The sequence below is a fragment of the Vipera ursinii genome (genome assembly GCF_947247035.1).
Source record: "Vipera ursinii genome assembly, chromosome: 1".
In the NCBI taxonomy this organism is placed as follows: domain Eukaryota; kingdom Metazoa; phylum Chordata; class Lepidosauria; order Squamata; family Viperidae; genus Vipera; species Vipera ursinii.
In genome coordinates, this window is record NC_139512.1 from 222,432,789 (window position 1) to 222,454,634 (window position 21,846).

The 21,846-nt window shown below is 38.3% G+C and overlaps 1 protein-coding gene across 1 annotated transcript in view; it reads right to left on the reverse strand.

Annotated features, from left to right (window-relative positions):
* The window catches only part of SNTG2 (syntrophin gamma 2), a gene marked incomplete at both ends in the record, with an annotated part of 268,909 nt that overhangs the window by 62,768 nt on the left and 184,295 nt on the right, over window positions 1-21,846 (reverse strand). Inside the window, 2 exons of the mRNA XM_083356584.1 lie at window positions 8,860-8,898; window positions 15,971-16,100. Of these exons, the coding sequence (XP_083212710.1) occupies window positions 8,860-8,898; window positions 15,971-16,100 (169 nt within the window). The remainder of the gene's footprint in view (window positions 1-8,859; window positions 8,899-15,970; window positions 16,101-21,846) is intronic.

Here is a 21,846-nt window from a genome sequence, read left to right on the forward strand (position 1 = left end):
CTGAGATGTCATTCTTAGGAAAAGTGAAAGAAACTGTTTCATACTATGTGCAAATTATAAAGACATTACATAACTGCAAATATTTTTCTCACTATTGGGACAACTAACATGGCATTCCCCTTCATGGATTACTGCCTTGTGGTGGCGAAGCGGCTTGCATAATTCAATGAAGCTATGAGCTATGCCGTGCAGGGCCACCCAAGACGGAAAGGTCATAGCAGAGAGTTCTGACAACACGTGATCCACTGGAGAAGGAAATGGCAACCCACTCCAGTATCTTTGCCATGAAAACCCTATGGACAGTACCAAAAGGCAAAATGATATGACGCTGGAAGATGAGCCCCTCAGGTCGGAAGGCGTCCAATATTCTACTGGGGAAGAGCAGAGGGCTAGTACTAGTAGCGCCAGAAAGAATGAAGCGACTGGGCCAAAGCCGAAAGGACACTCAGCTGTGGATGTGTCTGGTGCTGAAAGGAAAGTCCAATGATGTAAAGATTTTTTCTCCATAGGAACCTGGAATGTAAGATCCATGAATCAAGGAAAGCTGGACGTGGTCAAACAAGAGATGACAAGACTGAACATCGACATCTTAGGTATCAGCGAACTAAAATGGACAGGAATGGGTGAATTTAATTCAGATGACCATCAGGTATACTACTGCGGGCAAGAATCCCTCAGAAGAAATGGAGTAGCCTTCATAGTCAATAAAAGAGTAGGAAAAGCAATACTGGGATGCAATCCTCAAAATGACAGAATGATCTCAGTTCGAATCCAAGGCAAACATTCAATATCACAGTAGTCCAAGTCTATGCCCCAACCACCAGTGCTGAAGAGGATGAAATTGACCGGTTCTATGAAGACCTACAGCACCTTATAGAACTAACACCAAAAAGTGATGTCCTTATCATCATGGGGGATTGGAATGCTAAAGTAGGAAGCCAAAAGATAACTGGAATAACAAGCAAGTTTGGCCTTGGAGTACAAAATGAAGCAGGGCACAGGCTGATAGAATATGATGGTCATAGCAAACACTCTTTTCCAACAACCCAAGAGACGGCTCTACACATGGACATCACCAGACGGTCAACACAGAAATCAGATTGACTATATGCTCTGCAGCCAAAGATGGAGAAGCTCTATACAGTCAGTAAAAACAAGACCAGGAGCTGACTGTGGCTCAGACCATGAGCTTCTCAATGCAAAGTTTAGGCTTAAACTGAAGAAAGTAGGAAAAAGCACTAGGCCACTCAGGTATGAATTAAATCATATCCCTGTTGAATATACAGTAGAGGTGACAAATAGATTTAAGGAATTAGATCTGATAGACAGAGTGCCTGAAGAACTATGGACAGAGGTTCGCAACATTGTACAAGAGGTAGCAACTAAAACCATCCCAAAGAAAAAGAAATGCAAGAAAGCAAAATGGCTGTCTGAGGAAGCTTTGCAAATAGCTGAGGAAAGGAGGGAAGCAAAAGGCAAGGGAGACAAAGAAAGATACGCCCAATTGAATGCAGAATTCCAGAGAATAGCTAGAAGAGATAAGAATGCCTTCTTAAATGAACAGTGCAAAGAAATAGAAGAAAACAATAAAATAGGGAGGACCAGAGATCTTTTCACGAAAACTGGAGAGATGAAGGGAATGTTTCATGCAAAAATGGGCATGATAAAGGACCAAAATGGCAGGGACCTAACCGAGGCAGAAGAGATTAAGAAGAGATGGCAAAATTACACAGAAGAACTATACAAGAATGAGCTTAATGTCCCTGATCATCACAATGAGGTGGTCACTGACCTCGAGCCAGACATCTTGGAATGTGAAGTGAAGTGGGCTTTAGAAAAGCTGAGCAACAACAAAGCTAGTGGAGGTGACAGTATTACAGCTGAGCTATTCAAAATCTTAAAAGATGATGCAGTAAAAGTGCTACACTCAATTTGCCAGCAAATTTGGAAAACTCAACAGTGGCCACAGGATTGGAAAAGGTCAGTTTACATTCCAATTCCAAAGAAAGGCAGTGCCAAAGAATGTTCAAACTATCGCACCATTGCACTCATTTCACATGCTAGTAAAGTTATGCTTAAAATCCTACAAGGTAGACTTCAGCAGTATGTGGATCGAGAACTACCAGAAATGCAGGCAGGATTTCGAAGAGGCAGAGGAACTAGAGATCAAATTGCCAACATACGCTGGATCATGGAGAAAGCTAGAGAGTTCCAGAAAATATCTACTTTTGCTTCATTGACTATGCTAAAGCCTTTGATTGTGTGGATCATAACAAACTGTGGCAAGTTCTTAAAGAGATGGGAGTACCAGACCATCTTATTTGTCTCTTGAGAAACCTATATGTGGGCCAAGAAACAACAGTGAGAACTGGACATGGAACCACTGATTGGTTCAAAATTGGGAAAGGAGTCCGGCAAGGCTGTATACTGTCGCCCTGCCTATTTAACTTATATGCAGAGCACATCATGAGAAAGGCAGAGCTAGATGAATCAAAAGTTGGAATTAAGATTGCCGGAAGAAATATCAACAACCTAAGATATGCAGAAAGTGAAGAACTAAAGTGCCTCGAGTTACGTGTGAAGGAGAGTGCAAAAGTTGGGTTGAAACTTACCATTAAGAAAACCAAGATCATGGCATCCGGCCCTCTCAATTCCTGGCAAATAGATGGGGAAGAAATGGAGGTAGTGACAGATTTTATTTTCCTGGGCTCCAAGATCACTGCAGATGGGGACTGTAGCCAAGAAATTAAAAGACGCTTGCTCCTGGGGAGGAAAGCCATGGCAAATCTAGACAGCACACTAAAAAGCAGAGACATCACCCTGTCAACAAAAGTGCGTATAGTCAAGGCTATGGTCTTCCCAGTTGCAATGTATGGCAGTGAAAGCTGGACCGTAAGAAAGCCTGAGCGCCAAAGAATTGAGTCCTTTGAACTATGGTGCTGGAGAAGACTCCTGCGAGTCCCTTGGATTGCAAGGCGATCAAACCAGTCAGTCCTAGAGGAGATCAACCCCGACTGCTCTTTAGAAGGCCAGATCCTGAAGCTAAAACTCAAATACTTTGGCCACCTAATGAGAAGGAAGGACTCACTGGAGAAGAGCCTAATGCTGGGAAAGATTGAGGGCAAGAGAAGAAGGGGACGACAGAGAATGAGGTGGCAGGATGGAGTCACTGAAGCAGTAGGCGTGAGCTTAAATGGACTCCAGCAGAAGGTAGAGGACAGGAAGGCCTGGAGGAACATTGTCCATAGGGTTGCAATGGGTTGGACACGACTTCACAGCTAACAACAACAACATGGCATTATTCAGAATGAAATTGTAGGCAGCAAAATGGACATATGTACCTTTTGGATGCTATGGTATATTTTAGCTTAGACACCAATATACAATTCACTCATATCTGCAGCTTCATCATATGGTTGACCTTATTCCAACACATCCATTCCATCTGTTTTCATATTACTAAAACTCTGTTTGTAACCTTCAATTGGGCAAAGTGGTGCATCATAGATTAAGTGGCTGCTGCTGGGTGGGGGAGTGAGAGAAGGGGTTAAGGGGATGCAGGAGAGGCACTGGGTGTGTTAGGGAGGGTGCATGGGGTGTACAAGAGACACTGTGCAGATTGGGGTAGGGTCACCAAGGGTGTGAGGGAGTGCGTGAAAGTGCAGCACAGGTCGGGGAAGTGCTTAGAGGTGCCAGGCAGGTTGGGTAAAGTGTGCAAAAGGTGATGCCATGGATCAGGGAAGTTGTGCAGAAAAGTGATGCAAGTTGGGGAGTGTGCACAGAGGGCAAGGGGGTGTGAGAGGACACAAGGGAGGCACAGGAAGGGTAAGGGAGGGTGCACAGGAGTGAGTGATTGCTTGTTAAGGAAATATCTAGAAAAGAATGACCCAGTGAGTCACAGGTTGTCTAGTTATTTCCAACAATGCTTAACTTACTTCCTCAAAACCCCCAGAGAATTCTTGTGTCTTTATGATCATCTACACCAGGGGTCCCCAACCACCAGTCCATGGACCAGTACCAGGCCTCAGCATGCCAACATGTGGTCCACACACCTAAGCAAAGCCCCATCTGCAGGATGCAGGCAACACACAAAAGCATGCAGTCTCTGGTCCACAGAAAAACCTTTCTCCATGGAAACAGTCCTCGGTGGGCAAAAGGTTGGCGGCCTCTGATCTATCTACACTGCTATCAAGAGCTAGATGGCTGAGCTGATCTTTTTTTGCCATTATCTTGGGTTGTATCCGTAATCACAAAGAATATTAATTTCATTCCTGATAGAATTGTAAAGAATAATAATTGCTTAATTCTGTAAACTAGGCCTCAGGTACTTCATAGTTCCAGACTTTGTACTTAATAATTGTTCAGTGCAGAGTTACATTTTGTAGGCAGGTTGAGAACTAAACAGAAATTTCTACAGGATCACACTTTCTGTATCTTCTAAAGGATAGCAAAATTCAGAAAAAGTCCAGGAACATTTTTCTGACTAATGCATTTGATTAAAAGGCTTATTTCCATGAGCTGTGGGTCACTTTATCAGATGCACAGAGTTCAAGCCTTCTAATGGAATTTGTTAGTCAGAAAAGATACTATCAGATTCCATATGGTTTTAATTTTATTTTACTATATAGACTAACAATGTTTCCAAAGAATATATTAATGAGAGCCAAGGTCAGTGTGACATGAGTAATTCTATCAACCACTTGTCTCCAAAAGCTGCCCTTCTTTGGATAACCTGTATTATTCAGCATCTACATAAAACTGCCACTCAACTACCTCTCAGTTTTGGATAAGACAGTATGATGATGATGCTGGTTTGTTTCTGAATGCAATTCAAGGTGCTGGTTATAATGCCCTACTATGTATTTGCAAGTTCTACATGCTCAGGACATGTTAATGGATTGGGCCCTACTAAGGATCCTCATCTATTGGGAGATATGGTAGGAAGGGACTGGAAACATCACTTATTATGCTGTCAGCCCTACGAGAAATAGAAGCCTAAAAACTACTCTTTTTTAGTAGAAAAGTAAAACAGTGTTACATGAGCATGTAATGCTACAAATGACCATAAATGCAGTCCAGTTACTGAGTACCTGAAATGTGGTCACATGACTATGGGAGGGAGTGTCCTGGGTCTAAAAATCCCTGGGACAGTTGACTATAACTTTGAGTGGTTGCTAAGCTGAGGACATCCTGCACAAGCCTGTTTGTAAAATTATAAACCCAAATGATTTTCACATTAAATTAACCATTGGAAAACCTGAAAGACGAGGGTAGCGTCAGGCTGTCGTGGAGAAAATCTACCTATATGATCACTAGGAGTTGAAAAAAACTTGATGGCACATAATTACATTAAGTTAAATGCTATATCAAATTTGTTTTTTAATATGAAGTTATTTTTTAATTTAATGAATGTATTAATTCTGCGATTCTATTATTAATATATATTTTCATATCTTAATTTGCAATTTTTCTTCAGAAAGAATTATTAGTGTTTTCCAATAGGATGAAGAGAGTATCCAACCAGTTATTACATAAAAAGTCAGTTTGATATATATTGTAGGAATGGTTGCTAACTCATCATCAACAATATTTAATACTGTAAAGGATAACAGGCTGAAAAGAAAAATCCACCTTTAAAACCTGTTTTATATTACTATAAATCATTTCCGAGAATTACTGGGTCTTGCAATATTGCCAAGTGTGAAATAAAATTCTAATCTGTTTATTGCATTTGCAATGAATTCTCTGTTTTGACAGTCAAATAATATACCATTGGTAGAACATCATGCCGCTGGGCTTGTTATGAATGTCCTGAACTGATGCCTGGATGTCGATAATCAATATGGTCTTATTCTTAGATGATTTGGCCCCATGCAGTTCTAGGATCACGTATATAATCCTGTCTGCTCTTACCAAACGGGGAAGCTGAGGGTCTTCATCCCAAGTAATACAGAGAATCAGAAATCAGATGCAATCTTTCCTAAAAGTTGCCTTTCACTAGGGTAAAGGATATAAGATTGCATTTTATTATTTTTATTTGAATTTTATTATATTTTTATAATACAGGTAGTCCATGTCTTATCACCAGTTGCTTAGCAACCATTCCAAGTTATGATAGGCCCTCCCAAAGATACTTATGACACAGCTCCAAAGTTCCATGGTCATATGACCACAGTTTGGGTGCTCAGCAACTAGTCCACATTTACAGCTCACTGCAGCATTCTGCAGTCACATGACCATGACTTACAATGGGGTTTTTTTGTTTGTAGAAAACCAGTGTTTACTTTCAGTTTTGGCAAAAAACACATAGCGAAACAATGGGTTTATGAATGACTGTAGATTCACTTACTTATCATGGACCTTTGCTTAATAACTATCCCAAAAAGCAGCTGTAAAATAGAATCATTCATGTGATGATCCACCTTATGATTGTCATACTTACAACTGTAATAGGTAAGCTCTCTTACAATCATAAGATGAGGACTACCTATAGAAATTATGCGGTTATTGTTGACCTTTATTAGTGTTTTCTGACCATCATCAGCCACTCACAGTCCTTGAAGTCAATATTTCAAAGGGAAGCCTTCCCATCTCCTACTGCCTTCCTTCAAGGCAGCAAAAATCTGGCCCCATTGACACTGCTATTGGAGCCCCAACTATTTCTTTTAAGCAAGAAAAATCTGCTAGAATCAATTACACACACACACACACACACACACAGAGAAATGTATACATACATACATACACATACATACATACATATAGGTATGCCTGCAATAGCAAATCACAAAAATTACAATTTCTAAATGCACCGCAATACTGTATGAGCTGTTAGAAATTCCAGTTAACTTGAAAAAAATATATTAGGTTTAGATCTCAACAAAATAAAGCTATGAATACAACTCAAAATCAAGTTGTATGGATTCTATTCATAGCATAACCTAATTCAAAATTTTGCTAAGAAAATGTGGCCCAGTGATGTATGTTTTAGAAATTGAGTCACAAATCTAGCTCTCTCCTAAAATAACAGAAAAATAAGTACTTTCAATTTTCTGAACATTATGATAAAGCATACAAAGCAGGATCAAAAAATGTTCACATTTGCAAAGCAGAAATGGCAAACATTTGGCAAGTTCCAAGAAGATGATATACTAGTTTAAGGTACTGTTTTGACATTTCATTTCTATGCTGAGGCAAATGTATGAGCCTTAAAACAAGAAAAAGCACAAAAGTCTTATAGACTCGCAAGAGATTTAAGAAATGCAATAGATTCAAGAAAAATAGCTGATACTGAAAATTTAAAGCAATTAGGGTAATAAATTTTGCCTTTGTAAAAGTGATCACATTTGTCTTAGATTTGATTCTGTTCTGCTACAAATTCAGGGGATGAATTTTCATCAAGGGTAAATAATAAGAAGCAAATGTTGCAAAGGTAACTCCAGGTGCAATTTCTAACACAAATATGAAAAAAATAGGAAGCTCATTCAATCTTTTATCTAACCGGAGTCAAAACAGGCTGCTAATGGCTCAGGCCTAGCCTTTCCCATTTTTACTTGAAGAGAACAGGACTTGAATTTGGGGTTATTTACATAAGATCACATGCTCTGTTACTGAAGTACGGCTGAATATGAACCAAACACAAAAGAGTTAAATCATGCCTTTGGTAATTCCATATGCAAATTTCCAAAGCAAGAACACATACACATCCTTGAGAATGAGAATGTAGAGATCTTTAAGCTGTGAGAATGAAAGAAATATGCAAACTTTCTTTCAGATATTAATTAGAGGTGTATAGTATACAGGCCTTCCTTCTTGCATTCAATCACAGTAATCAAAATTCTTTCAGGGATGTAGTATAGGGTTGATAGTGGGAAAAGAGCTACAATCAACAAGATCTTTAGCTTGTCCCCAGTCTGGTGTAATGGTACTGGTAGTAGCTATGAGTCCTATAGACCCACTCCTCAGAGGAGAGAACTGACCTATTTTATGACTTCAAGGACCAAAACATTTTTTCCCCTAAGGAACTGGGCAGAAATAGCCTAACATGCTACCTTTTCTCCTCTGTTTCCTTGCAAGTAATTACTGTGTAAACCTTATCACAAAGATTTTGGGTGTATTAAAAGGAAGAGTACAGAGCCTTGTAATCAAAGACTAATGAGAAGTAGAAGAGAAAGTTAGGATAAATAAACGGGGATTTTCTCTCTTTCTATTTCGCTTGCTTGCTGACTTTTTAATATCTACACCAGTGGTTCTCAACCTGTGGTGCGTGTACCCCGGGGGGTGCAAAGTTGTCACTAGGGGTCCGCAAAGGCTTGAAGAAATGTTATGATTTAAATCTTGAATTAAGTCTTGGGTGGGTCTGTGGCCAGAGCCTGTGGATGCAAAAGGTTTTGAAAGGGGGTCGGTGGTGAAGAAAAGGTTGAGAGCCACTGGGCTAGCGCCTGCAGAATCTCTGTGATCTGCTTTTACATGCAAATAGAAATAACATATGTTTGATAAATGAAGGTGAATGATTGCTAAGCAATTAAGAATAAAGTAAATAATAAAAGAAAGCAAGATCTTTCAGAAGCACTATATTGTCAAAGCAAGTCAACAAACTAAATATTTAATCCTTCAGTTGTTTTCTTGTCATCGTAACTTGTTCTGAGAACATTCAAATTCCATTTCTGTTTAGTGAAATTTTGCTTTGTAAACTGGCTTATTTCAGGTGTTAAAATATACTTTTCCTACCTGCTTAATCTACAAATTGCTACATACTGTTAGGATAATTACTGGCTTTTCTCTCTCTCTCTTTTTAAACCTACTGAAAAAGAAATGTGAAATCACATATATTTAGGAATAATAGAATGAACATCCTACCTGGTCTGAGGCAGAACAGCATTTGTTGGCCATCTTCATCTGTAAAAAAGAATAGAAAGAGGTAACAATACAAAATAACTGTAATTATATTGTTGTTTATGAGTTTCATTCATAATTGCATGGCTCTCATGGTAACTATGTGGTCCCAGGAAAATATGAAATTGAATTGAGGAGGCACCAACAGGATGCAGCACATCGACCACGTCCTATTGTTATTTCCCAAATTCAAATATGCCACAGCCGGGGGTAAGTAGTAGATTGATAGTCCACTTTTCCCCCAGCAGTTTGAGGGGCATTTAAACATACCTTCCTGCATTCCCCCTGCCCCTCAAAAATAACATTGTGAGGTGGGCTGGGCCGAGACTGACTGCCTCCGAATCCCCAAAACTAAGCTTTCATTGACTGAGAGTGAATTTTAGTCTCCAACATCCTAGTCCACTACTTAAAACAACTACAATGCAATAGCCCTCTGGCTCTGAGTAAAATCAGGATGCTGCATCTGGGTGGCAGAACATAGTTCCTAAGCAACTCTGTTATGCTCTATCTGTTATGCACCATTTTAACTAAAATAATTGAGAGCAAGCAAATAACTAGGGAATAGACTGATCCCTTCAATGTTTCACTGCTGTTGCTGATGGTCACCTTAAAGCACAATACTGGATTGAAAGAAGTTCCTGCCAATCATACTTGAAATGGAACTTCTTTGAATGAAAACTGAATGCGATTGTCAAAAGAAAAATACAGTGCACAAAATAAGCAAGCAAGCAAGCAGTATCAACCCCAACAGTAACCACAATGATTTTGTAATGATTGGCAGGCTACAGTAAATAAGGAGATAAGTATCTCTACTTAGTAAAGATTTTGAAAGTAGGTCGACCTGTGCAAAATATCTTTTCATAGATATCTTTTCATTCAATATCTCTAGAAAACCTGGCATGCTTATGTCTATGTGGCTGTTTAAAAAATTTCAACAAAGCCCATGAGTTTCATACATGATCTTGGTTCTATGGTCTGTAAAAAATACTTATTTTTTTACGATATCCTTTCATGCAAATGATAAGTGAAAAAATACTTCATAATTTAGTAGAAATTATAGCAGTAACTATAATTAACTATATAATTATATATATAATTAACTATAACTATAACTATTGTAGCTGTGACTAGGGGGGCTTTCGCCCAGGTTCGCCTGGTGCACCAGTTGCGGCCCTATCTAGACCGGGATGCCTTACGTACGGTCACTCATGCGCTCGTGACCTCTCGTCTTGATTACTGCAACGCTCTCTACATGGGGCTACCCTTGAAGACCACTCGGAGGCTCCAACTGGTACAGAATGCAGCCGCGAGAGTTGTACTGGGAGTTTCCCGATACTCCCATGTCACACCTTTGCTCCGCAAGCTGCATTGGTTGCCAGTTGTCTTCCGGGTGAGGTTCAAGAGGTTCAAGGTGTTGGTAATGACCTACAAAGCCCTTCATGGCATGGGTCCAGAATACCTTGGGGAGCACCTGCAGCCGGCGTCAACTTCCCTCCGCCCAGTACGCTCCCACAGAGGGGGCCTCCTCAGGGTGCCACCGGTCAAAGAATGCCGACTGGTGGCCGCCAGGGGGAGAGCGTTCTCTGTGGGTGCACCGGATTTATGGAACCATCTTCCGGTTGAGCTCCGGATGGCGCCCAATCTCCGCTCCTTCCGGTGCGATCTTAAAACCCATCTCTTTAAACAAGCTGGCCTGGCCTGATGGGACGGGGTGGGATTTTATAAACGATTTTAATTTTAAATTTGTATTAATTTTATGGGCATTGTTTAATCATGTTTTAACAATTTTAATTTTTGTATCTAGTTTTTATGTATTGCCCTGTTCACCGCCCTGAGTCCCCTGGGAGAAGGGCGGTATATAAATTAAATAAATAAATAAATAAATAAATATAAGTAATATAGCAGTAACTATATTTCTAAAGCATTTATTTGCATTGATTTTTCTATGGATCGGTTATAAGATGCATATCTATGATTTATTATGGCTGATAATAGCACAGAAAAAAAATTAACCTTAATAACATGACCATCCTTATAAGGATACACTAACCCATCTACTTGTAAATCTGCATTGTTTCAACTGGGTTTATGCTTGAGTGTAAATCTAGTCATTAAATATTTAAATAAATCTGATATTTTTAAATGCAAGAAACTGAATTTTAATTGGTACAATCATTCTAATGTGCAACCTTTGAGCCAAGAACTATACTGTAAGGTCTGGAAAAGTATGGAATCCAGAGAGAAATTCTTCTTTTGATTTATACAGTAGTCCAGAAAATCCAGCTTAGATTAACTAATCTAAAATGCATATTAATGAAATTCTCCAACAGAAGACATCTCATTGGCTTTTTCCTCCAGGGCTACTATATACTGTATGTGCTAATAAATCAGGCCCTAAAAGAAAAGCAAGATATAATTCTGATACAACAAAAAGGGTTGTTATGTACTACCATTAATGTATCTTATATACTAATAATTTGTTTTGGCTAACAAATTTCAGGATTATTTAATTATTTCTTTGTAAAACCAATTCACCAGAGGTTTCTCTTAGTAGGATGCAAGTCGAAGCAGCACAATAAGATAATCACAATATCTAGACAAAATGGACTACAACGTAGAACTTTACAATAAAAGAGTTTTAATAGGAGTTTCAGAGCAATCCTTGCTGAAAATATCATCATATAAAAATAAAACCTACACTGCACATGAAATCTCTCTCTCTCTCTCTCTCTCTGTGTGTGTGTGTGTGTGTGTGTGTGTGTGTGTGTGTTTATTATCATCAGCCTGAACAATTCACTGCAGGATGAAAGGCTCTTTGTAGAAGATTATGAACTTTAGGATATTGTTCCAACATGGGTTGATATATAGAAGTTTTGCCACTTCCAAGTCTGAATCTTAGAGAAAATAATGAGTAGCCCACTTCAGCACCCTAGCTATCGTTTAGGGAGAGATACTGAGGTTATTTTACATTTCCAGTGCTGGTATGATAGACGACAAACTAAACAGTGAATAAAGAAATGCATCTTGCTAGTTCACTAGCTGGTCTTACTCTTAAATAAACCATTTCTCTCTCAACTTCCTTGCCCGATTTCATCATTTTAATAACCTAGAAATGTAGAATATTCAAATCACATCTTTGTTATCACCTTAAACACCTCTCAACACCCCCTGGTTTGTGGTATTAGAAATAATAATTGTAACCTAGTGCAGCCATGCTGAGCAGGGGGTTTCAGTGGGGGTTAACGACAAAAGAAGCATTATGTGGTTGTGACATAAGACTTATCTTTTTCGTATGTGCATTGTAACATCACCCACACACCCAAAAGGAAATCGTGCAGCACTATGCTGCTTTTTGATGAACGTAAGAAGCTCATTGAAATATTATTTAAATGATAAAAGCAGGTTTTAGGTTTTCTAGAATTCTTCTAGATATTTTTTTAAAAATATGATTGTTCCCAAGCCTAAAATTTAGTCAGCTGTCCTCTGCCTAAAAAAATCTTCATTTCCGAATAAAGAAACGTTGTGAAGTGTCCGGTAAGCAGTACTGACAGTAGAGAAGCTTGTAGCAGTAGTTCCTTTATAAATAATGAACTACACCAGAATGCTGCGTTCATATTAATCTGCTGGGCAATTTCTCTCAAAGAAAAAGTTTTTAGCTCAAATTGGGCAGGAATTCAGGTTGATGTGGCTCATTAAAAAGGACTCCCTACTGATTTTTACTATATTTAGTATTTCTCTTGTATCACTGTTCTATCTTTCTTATTCAGCCACTTCAACTTTTTTATCGTGAAGGTAGTCAGAGCAATGTAGTTACAACAGAGCAATATTTGAGAGGTTCCCAGTTCACAATGGCACAATCAGAATAAAAACCACACCAAATGCATTTGGAAATGAAAACTTTTTGAAAACCACAAGCCTATTGCATCAAATGTATTTTTAGAAATATATTAATGGTGTTCTAATACTTCTCACCGAATAAAGTCAGATGTAAATAACTGATGACCAGTTTCATGAAAATCCTTTCTTAAAAAAACAACAACAATAAAGGCATTTGGCAGCAAATTGCACTGGAATCAATGGGATCTGTTCTTGTTTAAGGACAGGCAAGATCAAACTGGAATCATGTGGTAATGAAAAATAAATGTAATGTGATTTGATTGCGTCCCACAAGAACTAGTCATATTCTCCAATGGAAAATGTTTTGCTATGAAAGAGAGCTCAGATCAAAGGCCTCTTTAATATAGCATTGTCTTTAGGAAGTTCCTAAAGCAGGTGTGATTTTAGTTATGTAACCTAATTCTGTTTTCCAAGGTCACCCAGCCCAGGGTGTAGATAGGCCAGCTTTTAAACCAGATTTGTGGAAATTTCCACCATCTGTGAAACAGAAATACGTGGGCTTTCAATTAGAAACTGCTTCTTTCAAAACAGTCTGGCAAACTACAGTGTTTTGCTCATATGTCTTACTTTTCAATGGAAAAAGTTTTTCCCTGCCAGAAGTCCAAAAGAATCCAAAATGACCGATATGCTGTTCTTGAACTTGCAGGCTCCTTGTTAAGTTTTCTTGGAGAGAAAAAAAATATACGTGTACGTGGAGCTGCTGCCTCTGCTGAAAAGAGCAACACTGGTTTTGTACACATGGTTTATTCTTCTGACCAGATTCTTTGAGAGGAACTGCTGCTCCTTCAGTTCATCGCTAAGCATCTCTATATCCTCAATTTTCTTAGGCTTTTTCTCCATGTATGCCATCTTGTTCAATGTTTTTCTCATTCAGTCTTCTCTACACAGGCCTAATTAGGACATAGGTATGCCCTTGTTCCCACTGCAGTCTAAAGAATTAAGTGAATTTTGCTTGGAATAAGAAAGAAGAACATTTTGCCAGCAGTGCTGACAGTTTGGCAGGCAGCCAGGAATACACCATATGCTCCTTCCCACTCTGAAATTCAGTATTACAAAATTGTCACACAGTATTCCCAGAGGAACCCCATTGTGCTAGTCATTCTACAAGATGCAGCTATTCAGTCCCGTAGCTAGACCAGCTGCTCCATCTTTTGAGAGGGTGTGGGATTATTTATTAATCCCATTTTAGTCAATGGCTAAAGAGCCTTGCTCCCAATGTATTCAACAAAGCAGCGTATGACACGCTGTAAAAAACCCTCAACCAATCGGCAGTCTGCAGGAGAGCTGGCTTTGCTAATGTAAATACTTACATTCCAAGTACAAATGTTACAAACAGCAAATATGGGATGTAACACGGTAGCTAATTATTTGAATAAAAATATGGCCTCTCTCGATCAGCAGGAAGGCAAAGTAAAATAGATTACGTCTTTTTTTGGGGGGGGGAGAAACTATTTGAACTCTACTATCATGATTATGCAATTGGGATACAACCATATTCTGAATGGTGGATATTTTAGGAAAGGAACGTTCAAATAAAAACTGGATGCAATTCAGTATAAATACATTTCAAGTAGAAAAAAAATAATCTCTGTAATGCTGAAGGACTATACAGTCAGTTTTATTCATGGAAATCTTATTCTACTTGATTATCAACTCTTTTCAAGAAAAAGTGAAGAAAACCTGCTACCAGCTTACATACCCATGGTATGGACCAGGCAGACTGTGTGAAGGTGGGTGTGGGTGGGTGCATAAGAGGTGTGGTGAGAATCAACAAGGGTGCCAAGGGCAGCTGTGCAGGTTGATGAGAGCAAGAGATTGTGCAAAAGGCACGGCGAAGGTAAGAAAAAATGTGGTCCAGGTCGGGGAGGGTGTACCAGAGCAGGGGTCCCCAACCTTGGCAACTTTGAGACCTGTGGACTTCAACTCCCAGAATTCCCCAGCCAGCATGGGGACCCCTGTGCCAGAGTATAGGGTGGGTTGGGAAGGGTCTGCAAGGGTGTAGCATGAGCCAAAGAGGAATGTAGTATGGATCAGGAAGAGTACACAGGGTTCACGGGGGTGCACAAGAAGCTGGTGTGCCAGAAGTGCTGAGAGGGCTTGAGAGAAGGTGAGCAGGTGGGGAAGCCAGCAGGGAATGTAGCAAATGGCAATTGTGTGATCGCAGGGTCCTGCAACCATTTGCAAGTGCGAACTGGTTGCCAAGTGCCCAGATAGCGATCATATGTCCAAGGGGTGCTGGGATGGCTGGAACTCCGAGGACTGGTCATAACCCCCATTCCTTCAGTGCCGTTGTCACTTCAAATGGTTTCTGAATGAATGGACTATGTGTAGACAGTAAGCACTGCAACGCATCTTTCATATACACACAACTATTTATTCCACTCCTAAGCATACCCTATTCAACAGAACACTCACAATTTAATTAAACTACTCATACACAAACCATCACAGCAGCACAGTGCAATCTGGTTTTCAAGGGGGAAAAAAGCTTGCCTTCTCTGCACAATGTTTCTTCCAGTCATAACAGACAAGAAGAACTGAACAATGACAAAAAAAATAAAAGATCCAATTTCTTGATCTCATTTTCTACTTCATTTTACTCAAGTTAGGAGAGTCTTCCCAGTGAAGTAAGGTTTGTGTACTAAAATTAAGTTATGCATTGAAATGAATCATCTCTGGCCTGAAAAGACAGACTGTGCGCTCTTAGTAAGGACTCAGGCACAGGAGGGGTCAAGTAAAGTTTTCACGGTGCTGATAAATTGATTGTCTGTATATGTTTATGAGCCATGAATCATCTGTCTTGATTCAGAACATGTTCCCAGTGGTTTGGATTCGGTGATAATTTCTGATGAAAATCGCCTCTTAAGAAGCCAGGGAGGGAACAGTTTCAGTACAAAACCAGCGTAAGATCCATATTCAAAGGACTGATGATTCAGAAGACTGTTTCCTTCAAAATTAAAAGCAGCTGGTTTATAAAAAATTAAGATCTGATATACAGTATATGCAATGTGGCTCTGTCTATCAAATAATATCTATAAATATAAATAAATAATGAAGTGCATGAAAGACAGAAGAGTAGAAGAATCTTCAGATGTTATTTTGAATAATATTTACATGTGAAACAAACACAACAGAACCTAAACTACGTACATATATATGTATCTAGAAAATAACGTACATTTTGTAGTGTCAAATCACTGATGTTAGTTGATAATGCTCGCAGCCAGTCAGCACTCTCCTGCGCTGAACAAAACTGAAGTATCCCAGTGCTAATTCCATCGAGTGCCAGTACTTCAAATGCATTAGATCTGCAGCAGGAAGAAATATATATATATGTGTGTGTGTGTATATACAATCAAAGAAGCTATATCATCAATTCTTAGTCTTCATCTAATCCCTACAAGCTATCACGTATGCACTATAATTCCAGGGAAATAGGAATCTAGAGCCACACAATCAAGTTATATAGGTACTGTGTGTGGTTTCTACCTGAGTATTATGAAATATTATTTTTAGTTATTTATTTTTATTTTCAGATTTCAGAAGGCCGTACAATAGTTTTTTAAAAGTCCTACATGTCATATAGGCGACTGGGTGGACCATACAAGGTCATTGAACAGGTATCTTCGTATATGTATTTTGTGTTCAGCTGTCCCAGATCTCACTTCTGGGATTTGGCTTTTATTTGAACCTATTGATCTATTACAGATAGATATTACTGACAACATTCTGGAACTAAAGGACACAGTGGCTTGCCATAGATCAACTTTGCAAAATTTGAGAGGGGAAAAAATAAAAATCCTATTATTTATTTTAAATATATATCATTAGAATTGCATGTTTAATAATCATTCCCCATGCACTTAACAACCTTTTCATTGCTACAGTATATTAGAAATTGCTATATTGTGTAAAGCTTCACAAATTGGAATACACCGAAGCACAAAGCCAGCACTTATAGAAGATTTGTCTGGTAGAGTTGTATGGCTACCGTGAAAGCCTCCTCACGGCAGATAGGAAAACTGCAAAAGACAAGGTTGCTTTAATAAGTCACAGAGAGAGAGGCTACATTGGGGCTCTTTTCTGTTCCAAAGAATCTCTTCAAGTTGAAATCTTAAGCATTACAGCACCAACAAGTATTATCTGGTGGCAAATTTGAGGAGGCTCTAAAGAGTACAGTTAATGTTTTGAGAGAATCTGAAGGTTTTCCAATCTTAGTTTATTGGCTTTCTCTTATTTCCCATCTAGAATATGGATGCAGTTTAGAAATAAAAAATATCTCTTATAAGATCAATGAAAGGAGAACTAAAGAATTTATTATTATTATTATTATTATTATTATTATTATTATTATTATTATTGTTGTTGTTGTTGTTGTTGTTGTTGTTGTTGTTGTTGTTATTGGAAGGGACCTTGAAGGTCATCTAGCCCAACCCCCTGCTCAGGCAGGAAACCCTATACCATTTTGGACAAATGACTGTCCAGTCTCTTCTTAAAAACTTGCAGTGTTGGAGCATTCACCACTTCTGGAGGGAGGTTGTTCCATTGGTTAATTGTTCTAACTGTCAGGAAGTTTCTCCTTCGTTCTCTTTGGTTAGTTTCCAGCTGTTGCTTCTTGTCCTGCCCTTGGGCACTTTGGAGAATAGCCTGACTCCCGCTTCCTCGTGGCAGCCCCTGAGATATTGGAACACTGCTATCGTGTCACCCCTCGCCCTTCTCTTCGTTAAAGTAGACATACCCACTTCCAGCAGCCTTTCCTTATATGTTTTAGCCTCCAGTCCCCTAATCATCTTTGTTGCTCTTCTTTTGTGTTATATATGAATGAAACATTATGACTGAGTGAATTTCTATGCCATGTAGCTAATTGCCATGTGATGAGTTTTATCACTTAAAATTGTTCACTGCTGCATGCAAAGCAGAGATCAACAATAGAAATAAGATATAAGGTATTTGATGCCAAAATAAGTATAATCAAGGAAAATCATACGTAAGAAGGTGATCCTTCTGATATTCTCACTCCCTATCATTTAGATAAGAATCAGCACTTTGAACAGTACTTTGGAAATAAGCCAAATCCAGAGCTTTCTAAACATTATTGAAGTGATGTCAGATTGAAGAAAACAGCCTGCTTACTGAATGTTGCATTTGGAATAGCTTGGAAATACTTTTCAAGCAATGCATTACACTCAACAGAAGCCAGAACGCAAGCTAGATTTTTGGACAATGCTCATTGCAAACTAACATTATGCACAAATACATCTGGGCATTTAGAAGAAAAGCCAGATCCAGAAATATTTCCAAATTGTTTGGCTTTCAAGAAAATTGAAATCCTATCCAGAAGAGGTTACCTTTTCTCTGATTCACTTTTGCTAACCAACAGCATTCTTACATTCGCTAAAAATAAACATCAGAAAAGTGATCCAAATTCAATCCACCCCTGGCTCATTTTACTGGTTTACCTCAACTGATAAGAATATCGATGGATATTATCTATACAATAACATCACCTGGAATGCTCCCAACTCCCAAAAGGTTTAATATATCATATTGGTTGAAAAACATGGAAGGTAAGAGGCACGCAAGAGCTCCTATAACTTGAAAGCAAAGGGGCCAACTAGCAATCTCTCTGCCATCAACTGCCCCTCAGACATCTCAAAGAGCATCTCAAAACAGCGTCCCTAATTTTCAGCTTGGAAAGCCTGAAACAAACCCACGTTTAATTACATCTAAAGATGTTGAACGGCTAAGCAGAAGCAAAAGTGTAGTTCATTCCCTAAGGTGACCAACCAATCCAAAACCCAGCCTTGAACACAGAAGTTTATCCCTGCAATAAAAATTCCCAGTTAAGGAGGCTGATTGGATTTAATTCCTGATACAATTAATATAGTGGCTATATATTTTTGTCTTTTAACAGCAGCATACACACTTGCCACTTGCCAGTTTTATACTGAACTTATATGGCCTAGCTAAGGAGCCAAACAGGATCATCCACAGTTATTCTAAGTTTAAGGAAATGCTGCTTTCTAGATGATGCTCAATGTTCCAACGTTTAGTGATTTTATTTCATTTTTATCTTGTCTGTCTTCTTTTTTTCTTCTTCTTTCCTGAGATTACCATCTGTCCTATATGCTTTTGCCTTCTCATTTCTCCTAATAAAATGTCCCAGAAATAGATTTGTGATTCAATATAGATCCCTATTTTCTCTCATTATGCCTATAAAAATTATGATAAATTATCTTGAGTTTTCAGGTCAGGTTTAAGCATATTTCACCCTGCTCATATGCGAATCTAGAGCTCTTTTTATCCCCATGCATCCTCACAGACAATATGGATACCAAGTCTCTCAGCTGTTCACTTCCTGATGTTTACTGCAACTGCAATGTATTTTTCACACTTATTTTATCAATTCCTTTGTCTGTTTTGGTATCCAAAGCATCTATTTATGCTCTTACACTTTAGTAATCAGATAAGCATTTCTCTTCCGTCTTTGTCATAGTGAAAGGCAATAATTCCTAGAACAGGATAACATAGTCAATCTGTAAGAAGTTGTTTTAATTAATGTTTCATTCCTTCTAAATACCTCATATTGTATGACTCTCCCCCACCACAATAAATTATATCTGGACATATTGCAATCCATTTCAAAATAATATAAACAGCAGGAATGAAACTGTTATGAATTAAATGAATATGAAACTGATATAAATTAAATGAATGAAGTATTTTTCCTTCCGTAATAATTTTAAATATATCTGGTAAAAATGTCAATTCGGCCAATTGCAACTTAGTTCTTACCTGCAATGGATAGATATTTAGATCACAGGAAAATAGAGGTGACCAAATAGTTTGATTAAATCTCACTGAACAGTGAAACTGCTTTTAAGGATCAGATACATGAGTTACAAAAATAAGTATGTTTCTAACAGGAGAAAGAAGTCAGTTGGTGGGCATACTAATTAATCTTATTAGGCTAAAACATCAAAGCTTAAAATCTTAAAATCAAAACATCAAATCTCAGAAACAAAAATAGAGACAACACTCACCCAAGGTGGTGAAAATGTCAGCCTAAGATTTAGAAACTCTATTTACCACAATAAAAACAATGATTTATTTTTTTATAATAATCTCCTTAGCATGTAAGAATTAGGAGGAAAATGAGTAATTCCCCTAAGGCCACTTATTTAATGTATTGCGCATATGCTGCATTTATCTTAGCTTTCTAGCCAGATTGATAGGTCAATGTATTCAGCATGAAGATTCAACATCTGTCTCTTGGTCTTCCCTCAGCCATAAAATTACTACCCATATCTAGATTCATTTCAAAATTACCAGATTGCCCAGCCATTTTACTGCAGATTAATTCTGAACCCCATTTCCCAAGGGACCCTGGTATTAAAATGCTTCACTGAAAAGTAAGTTGCCTGCTTTTCATAACTAAAATAAAAATGGTCAATTACCTGCCAAAAGCTTCTTTGCCCATGCTATTTGCTTGTATGAATGCTATTTACATTAATTAATATAATTATAAATAATGCCACACATATTTATGCACTACCCAAATACATTTATGCATCTGCTTCCCACTGTGTGCAAGACTCTATTTGTAAAATATGAATTTCCTTTCTCTTTGTGGTTTATTTCACCAGTCCAAAATCTATCCTAAATGATTTTTCAGACTTTTTTCCCTTTGTAATACATTTTTCCCCCCACTTGATTATGGAACTTTATGGAAAAAGAAATGGCAGAATTTCCAAAGAAGCTTTTACAGGATCAGGATAAGCAAAAATGCCATAAACAGATTGTCGACAAAACCATTTTGATGGAGAAAATTACATCTTTTTTTTTTCCAAAGAAGAGAGGCTATATGATACAACTTGCTATCCATTGCTTGACATTATTCACATTAGTGAAAATTTAATTGAATAACTGATTAACTCATACAATTAATCAACTAATATTTTTAAGCAGTTGAAAGCTTTAAGGTTTGATACTTTTTATTCTGCTTATCAATTCATGCATGTATTGTTACTCAAGCTTTGACTAATTTTAGCAATTTATTTATTTATTTGTTTTCTTTCAGTGACACTGAGCAAACATGGTACTTTCTGGTTGCATGGCCCATACTTTGAAATAGCAAACCTGATTCCTGACACACTTTGCTGAAATGAATTAATTGCATAAAATAATAAAGGTAACAGTGCAGCACCCTTGCACTGGTGGTAGTAATGTTTTTGGTATTACAGGTTCACATGTTGACTATCAGTGGGCGTGATATGGGATATATTCAATTATCATTCTGCTCTGCCAGGTTTTTTGCAAATTATTTTACACACAGAAAAAGATAATGATTTTCTTGTACTGAACTCAACTCCTGTTGACTCCATGGACATGCCATTTAGTTCTCCTGGCAACCAGATATAAGAGGTTTATCACTGTCTTCCTTCAGATAGATTTTTTTTCAACTTTCCAGTCTAGATTTGTCTCTTGGGATTTTCCTTTCAAGTAATAGTAAGCTTTGACCTTTCTTACCTTTTTAATGGGCACAAACAACAATGCAACAGTTGTCCTACTAAATGTCCTACTAATCAGAAGCATCCACCTGACCCACTTTTATCATTTGTCCCCCGGTTCCCACACTCTGCTTTTCCCAGTAGAAAAGTTTCCTAGCGGAAGCAGTTGGGCAACCATTTGTCCGAAATGGTATAGGGCAGGGGTAGGCAACCTCGGCTCTTTTATGACTCATGGACTTCAACTCCCAGAATTCCTGAGTCAGCATAGCTGACTCAGGAATTCTGGGAGTTGAAGTCCATGAGTCATAAAAGAGCCGAGGTTGCCTACCCCTGGTATAGGGTCTTCTGCTAGAGCAGGGAGTTGGACTAGAAGACCTTGAATATCCATTCCAACTCTGTTACTCCATTCTATTCCATCCCATCCCAGGTACTTTCTCTCTCAGACTTTATTCTTGCTTACAGTTGATGTGGAGATGATTTGCAAGCCAGAAAGTATTTCAGTTATCAAGTGTGTCACCACTAATTATTCATATGCTTCTAATAA